The following is a 14,754-nucleotide window of genomic DNA, read 5'->3' as shown; positions in this document are numbered from 1 at the left end:
ATAAAAAGAAAACGCTGCCAATTCATTGGCACGTAGCTTCCTCCAACTGAATTTATAGGTCTAATAAATAAAATATTGTTTTAATATATCTATATATATGCTTGCTAATGTATGCGGCGGTTTTTGATACATAATTTTTTATAAGTTTTGGATGGTTGATTGTCCAAAAGTTTGCAGACCCCTCGGTTTTTTTATTATAGAATATGAACAATGTCGTCAATTTTTTTTCCCAGAAATTCACGCATGTTTACGTATGTCCCTAACCAACCTAACCATCAAAACAACCGCCTATTCATTAGATAGGTCGCTCGCGCAATTTTCAAGAAAACGATTTTTACATTTTAGCTCTTTAGTTGAAAACCGCTCGACGAAATTGTTTAAAATTTCAGCAGCAGGTAGCTTTTTTTATAGTGAATCATCAAATAAAATTTTGAAGCATTTGACTACATTGTTTTAGAGATATAAGGAATTCAAAAATTTAAAACAAAAAATTGAAACCTTGATATCTGACGAACCATAGGGGTTTGAAAGCTATGCAATGAAGTTAGCCAAAACACATAAAACATCTACTTTTTTCCGAAATCTCAAGTGTAATAAGGCCTTTTTGCGTCCGTAATCGAGGCAAAAAAAACTCATTTTTTTCAGTTTTTGATTTATTACTGAAAAAGTAAGTAGTCAAATCACTTGAAATTTTAATGGGATATAGTTTAACACGTGAACCATCGACATAATTTTTTCCCCGACGTTATGACGTTTAGTTTCAGAGATATGAATCCTCTCTTAAAAAAATGATGGACTTGGTTGTGAAGCCTTTAATACGTGATTCTGATTGGTTGCTATGGTCGGTTGCCTAGGTAACAGATGAGAACCCACACGCTTTAAATTCATAACCCTCATAACAGTCATAACCCTGGTAGAAATTTTTCAGGTGTTTAAAATAAAATGAAATGAGGTTAAATAGTATGAAATCTGAATAGCGGATTCAGAAAAAAATATATGCAATATTATCAACAAGAAATCTTGATAAATTAATCATTACCAAAAGTGTAGCATTGAAACATGTGCATTGAAAAGTGTCACCCTAACCCTATTTGAAGTAGGTAATAATGTGTGTGTGTGTGTATGTTATTTAGTTTTTTTTTAAATATAAGTGAGAAGTGCAATTAAAAGAATAAAAAGTATAAAGATATATTGTGTCTCCGTGCCCAAAGTCGCCCACGGTGAGGTTTAAGTGAATTTAAAGAAAAGTTCAGTATCCGAGTCAGTGAATTTGAGTTTATCACTACAATGCCCTTTAAATTTTAAAATATGTAATCTAGATAATTGAACTGTTTTCATTCATATTTTCACACCAACGGCAATGTGAATTTTTTAATTTAGCGGCTCACATTTTGCTTACAGACAGTCACGCAGTAACTACTATCTCTAGCACATTGTATTTCCGGTTTCCAGTGTATTTTTACCTGGAGAAAATGATAAATATTTTGGCTTTTTTGTTAAGGCATTAATGAGAATATTTACTTTTAATAGTTGTGAGAGATTTTGAGATTTTTCCATTGCATTGCATTTGCTCTCATTAAAAAACTAATTTCTAGAGAGCTCATTTTTTGCATATATATTTCTGTTTTAGTTGTGAAAATATTTAAAGTTGAATTGACCTTAACTGAAATACTTTTGATTTCGACTTCAACACCCATGATAATTATTTAGTCGTATAAGTTATTCACATCAGTGTCGGAATCGAAATAAAAAGTATTTCAGTTAAGGTTAATTGAACTTTGTATATTGTTTCATTGACACAAAATAAATCTATATGTAAAATATGCGCTCTCTAGACCCGTTAGTTTTCGAATGAGAGCAAATGCAAAAATAGAGAAATAGGCATCGATCTCAAAATCTCTCACGACTGTTAAGAGTTAAAATTCTTATTAATGTCTTGACAAGAAAGGCAAAATATTTATCACTTTCTTCATGTAAAAATACACTGAAAACCAAAAATACAATGTGCTAGAGATAGTATTTACTGCGTAATTGCCTATAAGCAAAATGTGACCCGCCAAATTAAAAAATTCACATGTGCCTCAATGTGAAAATATGAATGAAAACAGTTAAATTAAAATCATCTGGATTACATGTTTTTATAGGTAGCATATCAAGTATCTGTGTAAAATTTCAATTGCCTAGCTTTTTTACAATGCAAATGAATAGGGTTGTAATAATAGGCTTATACTCACTGACTCTTCTACTGAACTTTTCTTCAAATTCACTTCTCAGACCTTAACGACAACGACTTTGGGCGTTGTTAATATATTTATATTAAAAGTATTACAGAATATGGTAACATATGGTAGGTAATATGGTAAAAATATTAGCAGAAATTAGTGTACCCAAAACTTATGTTGTTTTTTCTACCAGGGTTATTAGACATAGATAGAATAAGGAGCGCGCTTCGCGCGCCTTCATTCCTAGTTTAAAAAAAAATCACCTTTTTCATTTTATCTGCCGAACAAAGCAGTCGATCCCAAGCACCAAACGAGGAAAAGTAGGTAATTTTATTCTCTTTCAAGTGCATTATAGCTGAATTGTATCAATGAGATGATTGAAAAAAACGCAAAATAGAGTTTTTCAAAAATCGAAAAATGGCCATAAAAAAATGTAGTTGAGAAAATAAAAAATAACTGTTTTTCCCGAATTCAGAATCCAAACATATATATGCATGTCAAATTTTATTGATATTGACGGAGTAGTTCCAGAAATATTACGGTATACACACACATACCCACACACGCACACACACACACACACACACACACATCCATACGGACATTTTCTAAAAACACTTGATTTGAAATTCCAACACACTAAAAAGTATTTTCTAGAAGTTTTGAAGAAACTCAAAATTTTACTATTACAAAGTTTCCTCTAGGAGGAAGCAAAATAATAATGAACCAGCCGCCGTCTTGAACGATTCGTGCCACCCGAGTTTTGTTTATATTCAGCAGCTGCAGACAAATAATAAACAACAGGGGATTATTCGCGGAAGGCGGGATTACTTGAATTATCGACGTCAGAGCGCGAGAGAGTGTATTCAAAGCTTTTCCATTAAATTATTATCGTATCAAATTATTTGTATAATATAATATGATGATACTCGTCGTTTTTGAATAAAAGCATATATGGCTCATATCGTGGCGATTAATTTTAGCGAAATAAAGCGTTCAATAATTTTAACGAAATAACGCCCGCACCTTTCTATGTGGAAATGTCGTGAAAAGTCCTAATACAATGATTTCCCCTCAAGTATATATATATATATATATATATATATATATATATATATATATATATATATATAAATATGCGCTTCTCTATAGTGCTGCGGCTTCTCGGCTGGCTTTCGTCGCGGGTCAGCTTCAAAGACGCATCAGCCGCCATTCGACCAATCAGAAATTAGCACAACCTTGTCCTGCATCCGTTATAAATCTGATAATATATCCTCCAGCGCGGCTGATGGCTCGCCGTAAAAAACAGGGAAAACAATCGCGCGGCCACGCCGCTCTCCCTCTCAATTATACGAGATATCATCGGGTCGCCCGGTACGCACAAACGAACCTAACAACCGCGACAGACCCCCCCCCCCTCTCTCTATCTCGCGCGCGCGCGTTTTTGTCAAACATATACACACGAAGCCCAATTAACGCGTGTCGGAGGGCGGAATCGAGCCAGTAATCATCAGCACGGTAATGGCGCCAGTGGTGGCGGCGGCTGCCAATTGATTCTGTATCCCGAGAAACAATTATCAATCAGGCTGGCAAAACCGCAACGGCCGCCGGTTTGCGTGGGAGCAAGCCTCTTAGGTGCACGCGTGCCTGCGCATAGTCGCGACCCCTTGCCACGCTTATACGTATATGGGGAATATTGTACGAGAAAAATGCACTTTTCTGGTTGCAGAAACCGAAAAAAAAATCGAAGCTCTTTTCCCGTTTACATTTTCTGTTTGTGTCCTTATGCATTCGGTACATGCCGTTGAACAATGGCTATTCTAAGACGAATTTAAGGAGCCTATAAAACAGTGTCACAAGGCACTTTTTTAGTGTGGAACGTGGTTTTGCATTGTTCTAAACATGTATACGATAAGAAAAAATAGTTGCGGTCGTGTGCCTCAACATTTGTTTACTTCGGTTTCTGCAACCAGAAAAGTGCATTTTTCTCGTAAACTTTCCCATATACCTAAACCTATGCATACGCGAGTGTTCGCGTACGTTGGGAGATTGTCGAGGATATGCTGATCGGATTATAAGATATGCAGCTTTATATAAAACTGCTGGTATTCGTACGCGCGCTTGGAAATATTCTCGATGCTTGACGAAGCTTTCCTCTCCAAATTCGCCAAGGAAAGTGCATAATTTTTAACGATCATATACCGAGAAATAAATTGAACGGCATTTTTTTTTTTTAGAAGGAATCAATCATTGCCTCTACGAAGATGGAAATAATGCTTTATTTCCGCATCAAGTCCAATGCAATCGCGTATTCGATTCGAATCAGAGATCGACGGAACGAATTTTTCGCCATTTGCGTGCTCCGGCCGGGTTCAGATGACACTTTTTAAGCACGGCCTTTGAAACGGCCATCAAACTCCGGGCAATAATTCATGTTCTTATATATACGGCGCAGGCAATCTACGACCCTTTCCTTATCATTAATATATCAGGATTTCTTTATCTATAGCTTCGACTGCGTCTCTTCGATTTCCGATAATTAACCGAGAACGGCGTGTACACCTATATATACGCGCATACGTGCGTAACGAGAAGACAGTCGTGTGTGCGTGTGTGCGCGCGCGAGCATGTACGTGTGTACACACTTGACTTCAGGGCACCGTTTCGCGTATAAAAGCACCAAATTTTGAAAAACTGGTTTTGCGATTTCTCGTATTGTGATATACTTGAATCGGACCCACATTATTCTCAACTATTATTTCTGAATCATCTTGTTATTTTATTGATAGTCACAGACAGGTATATTTTTAAAATGTATATGTATATAAAACGTTGGGGGTCTCTGTCAAGTTTTCTGCTTTTGGTTTACGAATGTGACCTATTGTACAACATCGTACCCAGAAGCGTGGATTGTTATGGCTGGCGTTCTTTTCGGATTGTAAACACTGCAAAAAAATATTGGAGCGATATATAACTCTGGTGTTTGTAATTTAGAAACTGTTCGTTCATTGATTTTGATGCAGACGAGCTTTATAATCAATTGTTTTGCATGTTGAATAACTTTCAGGGGCGTATATAAGCGTCATGCTTTTTTCTGTCCATTTACAAAGCGTCTTTGTGTTAAGAATATTTCGTTTTTGCTGTGATTGACCGAGTTTCTTTGCTTTATTTATTCTTTCGGAAACCAATTAGATGATTATTTGGCCGTATATTATTAATATCAGACGTTTCTATGTATATTCATACAAGTGCAAAATTAAATTTTTGCTAAAATTATTAATTTCTACTATATACACAACTCGAAAAGATAAATTACCCGCGTGATTATACGTTTGATTAATAAAGTTCCACACTCTCCGCTCTTTGATTCGAAATTTGTACCTCGCATATCGAGTTTAAAGTATATATTTACCATTTCAATGATTCTAAGAGTGCGTTCACAGTGAGGGCAATACCGTGGCTGGTGTCGGGATATCAATCGAAACGATAAAGCACCATGATAAGGTGCTTTGAATGTTATCGATACAATGATTCAGGTATGGATGTTTAAAGGGAATGATTTAGAGATTCGATTTATATAACTATTGGTGTAATAGTTAGGATAGTTAAATTAATAGTTGAGTGAGGCGATAACCTTCGATCAAAAATCGATACTTTATATTATGATATGATAATATACGGTGGGTTCTTAGTTCGGTGTGCGGATTTCTTCGTGTTGGAACTCCTCACTGTATTCTCCAGGGTAAATATTGCAAAAGAGAAATATCAAAACCATTCGTTTGTTAATAATCACTCTCTATGCCTAAAAAACTTGAATTCGAGCGGGAGCCCGGAATAATTTCGAAATGTCCCTAGACCATGCGCGGCCAACCTCAGTCCATTTTTTACCATGGCAGAGCCACAGTAGAAGCCATGGCGCTTACCAGGGTAAAGCCACGGCGTGAGCCACAGTAGAAGCCATGGCGCTTACCAGGGTAAAGCCACGGCGTGAGCCACAGTAGAAGCCATGGCGCTTACCAGGGTAAAGCCACGGCGTGAGCCACAGTAGAAGCCATGGCGCTTACCAGGGTAAAGCCACGGCGTGAGCCACAGTAGGAGCCACGTCGTTTACCATGGTAAAGCCACGGCGCGAGCCACAGTAGGGGCCACGTCGTTTACCATGGTAAAGCCACGGCGCGAGCCACAGTAGGAGCCACGTCGCTTACCATGGTAAAGCCACGGCGCGAGCCACAGTAGGAGCCACGGCGCTTACCATGGTAAAGCCACGGCGAGTGCCATGGTAGGGCAATGGTAGAGCCGTGATACAGCTATAGTATGGCCATGGTGAAGCCGCGTTAGAAGTTCGAGACAGGCCTCGGGGTGACCATTGAATAAATGTTCCCCGTGGCCTGTCTCGAACCTCTAACGCGGCTTCACTATGGCCATACTATGGCTGTACCACGGCTCTACCATTGCCCTACCATGGCACTCGCCGTGGCTTTACCATGGTAAGCGCCGTGGCTCCTACTGTGGCTCGCACCGTGGCTTTACCATGGTAAGCGCCGTGGCTCCCACTGTGGCTCTGCCATGGTAAAAAATGGACTGAAGTTGGCTGCGCATGGTCTAGGGACATTTCAAAATTATTCCGGGCTCCCGCTCGAATTCAAGTTTTTTAGGCATAGAGAGTGATTATTAACAAACGAATGGTTTTGATATTTCTCTTTTGCAATATTTACCCTGGAGAATACAGTGAGGAGTTCCAACACGAAGAAATTCGCACACCGAACTAAGAACCCACCGTATATTATCATATCATAATATAAAGTATCGATTTTTGATCGAAGGTTATCGCCTCACTCAACTATTAATTTAACTATCCTAACTATTACACCAATCCTGTTACAATGCCGCTACCCTAAGCGGGTCTTGGGCGTTGTCATCCAGATCGGACGGTTGGGTGCCTATCACCACTACACAGCGCGTCCTTAGGTTGCGGATAGAGGAGCAGCCCCTGAGAAAGAGGTTAGCTGCGAATAAATTGAATAAGCAGCCGCGGACAGCCGATAGGAACAGGCGTGGGTGTGATGAGCCCACACTGTCGAACGCATTCATCTAGAAACACTACGCAAGCACCACAACAACAAAAATACATCACATTATCTCTTATCTCTCAATCTATCTCTTTCATCACACATTACAAAAATGGGCAAAAATCCTGCTGCCGAGGAGGATGCGGGAGCGATGACAACTGCCCCGAAAGAGGATGTGTAGAATGATTCGTCACCTGGTCTTACGCGGTAACGATGCCAGCGAAGGCGCGCTGCCTTGCAGGGGGGCGTTAGGATGCGAGAATGAAACCGTAGTGTGTCTGACGACGAATGGACACAGTCCTCGTCAAAGTCGGAAAGCTCTCATACTTAGTTCTAGAGAGGTATGGGGGTTATCACCTCTAGAACGGTGGACTCACCTGCGATCGGAACAGGATCCGAAACGCGCGGGTTTAACATAATGGCTCAAAAAAATCAAATCCGAACCAAAAGGGACTTAAGGGTCGGAACTTGGAATGTTCGCAGTCTATACAGAGCAGGTACGTTTAAAGAACTCGTAAAGGAAGCTGATAGGTACAATCTAGATTTGGTAGCAATACAGGAATCGCGGTGGCCAGATGGCGGAGTACTAGCATCGGGTAACTTCACGTACCTGTATGGGGCCGGGAGTGGGGGATCTCTAGGCACCGGATTTCTCGTAAGCAAAAGCATCATACATTCGGTTAAAAGTTTCAAATCCGTCAATGATAGGCTCTCGTACATCATTATCGAAGGTCAATGGTATAGATATGTATTTATTAATGTACACTGTCCTACGGAGGACAAAGAAGAAGAAGCTAAGGATCTCTATTACGAAACTTTAGAGCAGGTAATCGACCAGTTCGCGTCTTACGACACAAGAATAGTATTAGGCGATTTCAATGCTAAAATAGGTAGGGAGGAAATGTTTAGGCCTACTATAGGTAAGGAAAGCCTGCACGAAGCCAGCAATGATAACGGTATTAGGGTCATAAATTTCGCGGCGGCAAAAGATCTTATAATGAAAACTACGTGTTTTAAGCACAAGAACATACACAAGGCAACGTGGACATCGCCGGACGGGGCCACACAGAACCAAATTGATCATTTCCTCGTTGAAAAAAGACGTCATACTAATGTTCTTGACGTAAGGGCTTACAGAGGGGCAGATAGCGACTCGGACCACTTCCTAGTAGTAGCCAAATTAAGAGCTAGACTAGTAGCGAATCAAAATAGTAAGCGAGCAAACAAGGTAGAAAGCTTCGATATTGAGAAACTACGAGATAGAACAGAGCGAATTAGGTACCAGATAGAAATTAATAACAGGTTTCAGGCACTTGAAGAAGCAAACACATCGCCGGAGGGGAATGACGAACCGAATAGCTTATGGGGGGACATCGAAAAAACGGTAAAAGAGGCCGCGAACAAAGTACTGGGTAAAAAGAAAAAGCCAAAGAGCAAACCATGGTTTGACGAAGAGTGCGAACTCTGGTTTGAAAGGCGCAAAAAGGCTAAATTAGATAGCTTACAAAATAGAAGCGATAGGACCGTAGAAGAGTATTCTAACGTAAGGAAACAGACGAGCGCGATCTACAGAAATAAGAAGCGGGAGTATCGAAAGAATCTTATTAGGAGAATAGAAACTAACAGTGAGGAAAATAACCCCCGCGAAATGTACAGAGGGATTAACGCCATCAGAAAGGGTTTTAGGAGTAGAGCGCAATTGATGAAGGACGAAAACGGGGACCTCGTAACAAATGACAACGAATTACTGTCGCTGTGGAAAAATTATTTCGATAAATTATTAAACGTGCACGAAAATAGCGAAGAATTAGGGGACGAAATTCACACTGCTGAACCCCACGTGGAGGAACCGAGCTACCAAGAAGTAGAGGCCGCGATTAAAAAACTAAAAAACAACAAAGCCGCGGGAAATTACTCTATACCAGTTGAGTTACTCAAATATGGGGGCGTCGAGCTCACTTTCAAAATCTATAAACTAGTATGTGCCATCTGGAAAAATGAAATAATACCCGAAAATTGGAAGGAATCTATCATTATACCGATTTTTAAAAAGGGGGATAAGACAAACTGCAATAACTATAGGGGTATTTCACTTTTAGCAACGTGCTACAAAGTTCTGTCAAACGTAATACAAGCTAGACTCACTCCATTCGCGGAAGATATAGTAGGAGATTATCAGTGCGGATTTCGGCGCAACAGATCGACGAGCGATCAAATGTTTACCATAAGACAGTTGTTAGAGAAAAAGTGGGAATTTTGCGAAACCATACACCAACTATTTATAGATTTTAAGAAAGCGTACGACTCTATTAAGCGCAGCAAAATGTATCAAATTCTAGTACTTCTCGGTGTACCAAAAAAACTCGTGAGATTAATTCAAATATGTCTGAACGGAAGCACGGGAAAGGTCCGAGTAGGCGGTAATGTATCAGAACCCTTTATGATACACGATGGTTTAAAACAAGGGGATGGACTCTCTACGGTGTTGATCAACTTAACGTTAGAGTATGCCGTTAGAAAAATGCAGGTTAGCCAGATGGGCGCAACGCTTAATGGAACAACGCAGATACTAGGCTACGCAGATGATTTGGATATACTGGGGGATTGTAGGGAAACGGTAGCAAGAAACGCGGAAATCCTCATAAAAGCGGTGGAGTATACAGGGTTAGAAGTGAGTGAATCAAAAACAAAGTACATGATTGTGGATAAGCTAGGCATCTTCAGAGGGGAGGAAGATCTCAGAGTTGGGAATTTTACTTTTGAAAAGGTTAGCGAATTCAGGTATCTGGGTACGACCATAAATGATAGAAACGAGATTAATGTCGAAATAAATAAGAGACTCCATTCGGGTAATGCTTGCTTCTACGCCGTGAGTAATTTACTTAAGTCGTGGCTGTTGTCTAAAAACGTTAAAATACGAATATACAGAACAATAATACTGCCGGTGGTTCTGTACGGGTGCGAAACGTGGGCTCTCACTAAGCAGGCGGACAACCGTTTTAGGGTATTTGAAAATAAAGTCTTGCGAAAAATATACGGGCCGAAGAAAGATGAGGAAACCGGGGAATGGAGGAGACTACACAATGATGAGTTACACAATCTGTACGCGTCACCAAATATTAACAGAAAAATAAAATCGCGCAGATTGGGATGGGCAGGGCACTTAGCGAGAATGGGAGACGACCGTACGGCAGCGCGTGTCATGAAGGGCAGGCCGATGGTAACGCGACCTCTAGGTAGACCTAGACGTAGATGGGAGGACAACGTAAAAGCGGATCTAGTAGAAATAGGACGGGTGGGTGTCGATCGGAGAGGTGCATCTTGGGTGGGGTTGACACAAGATAGGGCAGCGTGGAAGGCTTGCGTAGATGAGGCGATGAACTTTCGAGTTCCAAATGCCATGTAAAAAAAAAAAAACTATTACACCAATAGTTATTTAAATCGAATCTCTAAATCATTCCCTTGAAACATCCATACCTGCATCATTGTATCGGTAACATTCAATAATGTTACAGTGTGAATGTAACCTTATAGAATTTGACTTTCATAGCTCATCAAAGCAGATGAACTTCCGTGGTCATTGTTTGGACATTGCAGACTTCAATTGCTTTCTAATAAACGACATGAAAATATGGGGTTCGCATGTTATTATACACCATCGCTTAATTTTCCAAAGTATATACGAGCGGGCAATCTCTAAGCTAGCGGTAAACAACGCAACAAAGCATCAATATTTGTGTGTTATTCGATTTGAGTTACATAATAATCATCAACGCCCTATTGATCTCTGTAAAACTTTTGCGCTAAGTTATTTGTTTTGATTCCCGAAATAAGAGGAGGCCGCTTGTACTTATAGCTTTCGCTGGAATCGCTCGTGCTCTCCCCCCGAAAAAAGTGCTGGATTTCCCCAGCATGTAAATCAACATTTACCGTCTGCTCGCTGATTTCTTACTCAATCGCACGCGGGAAAGCACCTATAGCCGAGCTTCGCGAAGTTCGAACACGTCCACTGTTCTTTCTTTGCCGATTTATTTTATCATAATATATTATGCAATTTATCGAATGTCGTGATACTTTATTAACAATGAACAATTCCGCTGCCTCGGCTCTCGTCCCGTCGAATGGAAGCCGATGAAAAGTAAACAGCTTTCCATTTCGAAACTCGCTGCAGTCGGGATAGAGTTTTCGCAGTGAACGCAGAAAAAAAATCACTCCACTTTCTAATTTAATTTCTTAATTATTTCGCGTAATTCCGCTTAGAGGTGTAGAAAGTATGAAATCAGTCAGGGGTATAGAGAAGGTGTACCTTGCTGAGCAGCCTTCCTCCTGATGCTCTTGTTGGCTCCGGAGACCCTGGCGCTCTGGGACCTGGTGGCCGGTCTGCGTCGCCTCGTGGGCGTGCTGCTGCTCTCAGGTGTGGCGCTGCCGCTGTCCTTCTTGCCCCCCGTCGCCAGAATCATCCTCGCAGCCGCGTCCTTCGGCGGCACACCGTCCAGCATCTGCTCCATGCTCGAGCTGCCCGGGGCGCAAATCGAGGCCGAGCGCGTCTTCCGACGCAGGCTCTGCTGATAGTGCATGCTGTCGGTCATCATCCTTGATCGAGTCGTTTTGAAGCCTATTCCCTACTCGACTCTGCAGGCTGCTAACTCTCTGCTCGTCGCTGCTACGGCTGTATCTACGCGCGCAGATCTTTTCTATAGCGACATTTTGACGCTCGGCTGCGTAGGCGGAGGTGTATCGCTGAATGACGTTTTGTGCTACTTCGCAGTGAAGAAGCCGCGCGCTCCTCCTTTGTCAAAGTTTACTCCTTTGTGCTGCAGCATCCAGCAGCGCCTGGGGAATTTTAAAGGCTGTTATTCACTCGTCCTCTCGTCCACACCGGAAATTCCTCTGTTTTGTATATTACAACTGAGAGAGAGAGAGAGAGAGAGAGAGAGAGAGAGAGAGAGAGAGAGAGAGAGAGAGAGAGAGAGAGACGACGCACCGAAAGAGAAAATTGGCCCTCTGCCAGAGGCCCAACGGCCGATCGAGCGTGGGTCGATCTACTGATAAGCGGCGGCGCGCTGCCGGCTCGCCGTTTACAGCTCCTTCGTGCCCGGCTAGCTGCTCTCGATCCTCTTCTCTGCGTCGTCCTGCCTGGTAAGTCGTACTTATTATCCACCCTCGTGCGTGCACACAACTTCACTATACTTTATTGCGGATCAGGCATCTCACTCTCCGCAAATATCGTTCCCTCTCGCCCGCTTTCTAGGTTATGCGCGCGTTTATTTGCGTTTTGTAGGTTATGTCTGAGCGCATTAATCTCAGCGGCTCCTCGGCTCCCTCATATTTTTAACTTTCACGAATATTCTCATGCCATCGGGCGCCGTTTGACTTTTTCGATTTCTACGTATACAGCTCGGCCTGCCCTCTCTGCGCGCTCGGCTGTGTGCGGCGGCGGTTGCGGCAGCAGCAGCAGCAGCAACACTTCCGTCTCGCTCTCTCGCCTCCCGAATTTATTTTTACGCGCTCGACCATGTGCAGCGTATCCGTTTTCTCTTCTCTTGCTCTCCTCCCTCTCTTTCTCTTCACTCTCCGCGCCTATCCTCGCTTCTTCTCTTTTTCTTTATATTCGAGTTTAGGGACGATGCCCGCGCCCCGAATTCCACGGGAGTTTATTTCGTAAACGCACGCGACTGCTGCTGCTGCTGCTATAAGTATACCTCGGTCTCGGCGCGTGGCAGAAAAACACACACTCTGACGCACGCAGATCTCTCTCAATTGGACTTCGCTTTTGAGGTTAGATCGTGTTGGATAGTCCTCGTCGTCGGGCAACAGCTGGCCATGTCTTGTCCGGCGCGAGTGCGATGCCTCGACGATAAAACACGCGCTCTTTACGCTCAAAATGTACGCGCACGGCTATTTCGGTCCACGCTGACGCGGCGCAGCGGCTCGCTGCGTGATTTGTGATTGTTTCCACGGAGAGACTGTCGGCGACGGTCGTCCGCACCAGCTTGGCGATTCCGCGAAGGCGGCCGGTTTATAATTGCGATTCCAATTCGTCTATTTTCGAGCGGCTCCTGGCCGGCTTTGACTCCTCGTCCGCACGGGCCACTGCTCTCGCGCCCGCCGGGATTCTCGTCTGTCGCTGAGTTTGAAGAGCGACGAGAGAGCCTGCCAGGAGACACGCGCACTGATTCCACTCTCGTACCTCGTTCGAACCGGCAGTCGACGAGATCGAGGCCGCGCTGGTCTCCCCGACCGGCTTCGAAATCGCGAGGCGGCGAGTTTTGAGGTTAGGATTCGCCTTCTCTTCAGAACCAATCCAAAGCGCGACAAGCTTCCAGGCACACTGTACTTATATGTCACTGCAGAGTCATGGCACGGGGCCAAAGGAGTAATAACGAACTCGATCGCCGAAACTGCACCGGCAGAGCCGCCCGTACGGGCTGTCGTTTCGCGAGGCACTGGCGACGACTCGACGAGAGGGCTGAGAGCGACGCCCGACTAAGCGCGTCGCGCGGCGTCGCGACGCCGTGCGCAGCTTTCGCTCGCCCCTCCCACAAGAGCAGCGTGCGGTGGTAGGTACCTATATGCTTACTCTCCCTTCTGCCATACTTACAGCCTGCTCGCTCTCTTTTTAGACTTTCTCTCGCTTCTTCGCAAGCTCGGCCGGCTTCTCCTCGGCGGCTCACCTATGTGTCATCGACTATGCGCCAGCTACCGCTGATTCTCCCGCACGTTCTTTATCTCTCCTTTATGCTTCGTCGGTCTCCCTTTCATTCTTTTGTATCTGTTAGTTGGGCCGTGTTTTACGCCGAGCCGAGGCCGGAGGGTGGCGGAGGGCTGCGTGTGCTTTTTTGGGGAAGGGTGGCCCAATCAGAAGTTTGGTCTCCAGTGGGAATCGAAATTTTTCAATGATTCGGAAGCGGATTTTTTCGGGGAAGATTTGATACGAGGACCCCAGTTTCGTATGGGGCATCGCGATGCATGAAAAAGGTTTGTTATATCGATTAGCCGGCGCCGTCGACGGTAATTAAATTGCTCTCTATATAATAGCAGCAACCTTTTTTTTTAATGTTGTTTATTTGCAAAGTTGCATACATATTAAGACTTAGAGGCGCAAAAAACAAAACCGAAGAAAAGCCTTACAATAGGTATAATAAATAGAATAAATATATACATGGCGCTGACGCTCACGTACATAAGCTGATAACGACGATAGATAAGTGGTAATGGGAAACAGCGGTTGGAGACAGTGACTAATTTGTCGTAAGAGGTCTGAAAGTTATAAAATTAAGTTTAAGATGCGGGAAAAAATGTATATATGTTGAAGAAAAAACCCGACATGTCTTTAGCGTTTCAGAGGGAAGTGAGACACAATGAATGGTTAGCAATGGAGCAAAAATGTATCATGTGTTGCGAGTTGTATCGGTGTGATTACAGAGTAATGAATTTTTTGGGTCGGTAGAGATGACAATATT

The 14,754-nt window shown here is 42.9% G+C and overlaps 1 protein-coding gene across 2 annotated transcripts in view; it reads right to left on the bottom strand.

Moving 5' to 3' along the window:
* The window catches only part of LOC100115415 (GTP-binding protein Di-Ras2), a 60,672-nt gene extending 46,887 nt beyond the window's left edge, over nucleotides 1–13,785 (bottom strand). The window contains exons 1-2 of one of the 2 annotated variants that reach the window (XM_031929216.1): nucleotides 12,276–13,785; nucleotides 11,598–12,124 (exon numbers count right to left, since the gene is read on the bottom strand). In XM_031929216.1, the coding sequence (XP_031785076.1) occupies nucleotides 11,598–11,883 (286 nt within the window). In that variant the 5' untranslated portion in view covers nucleotides 11,884–12,124; nucleotides 12,276–13,785. The remainder of the gene's footprint in view (nucleotides 1–11,597; nucleotides 12,125–12,275) is intronic. The other variant, XM_031929215.1, reaches the window with a different exon arrangement.
* Nucleotides 13,786–14,754: the final 969 nt, after the last annotated feature.

Source organism: Nasonia vitripennis, chromosome 4, assembly GCF_009193385.2.
Source record: "Nasonia vitripennis strain AsymCx chromosome 4, Nvit_psr_1.1, whole genome shotgun sequence".
NCBI lineage: Eukaryota > Metazoa > Arthropoda > Insecta > Hymenoptera > Pteromalidae > Nasonia > Nasonia vitripennis.
Note: the sequence above shows the minus strand (reverse complement) of the source record. Positions and strands in the feature narration are given on the sequence as shown.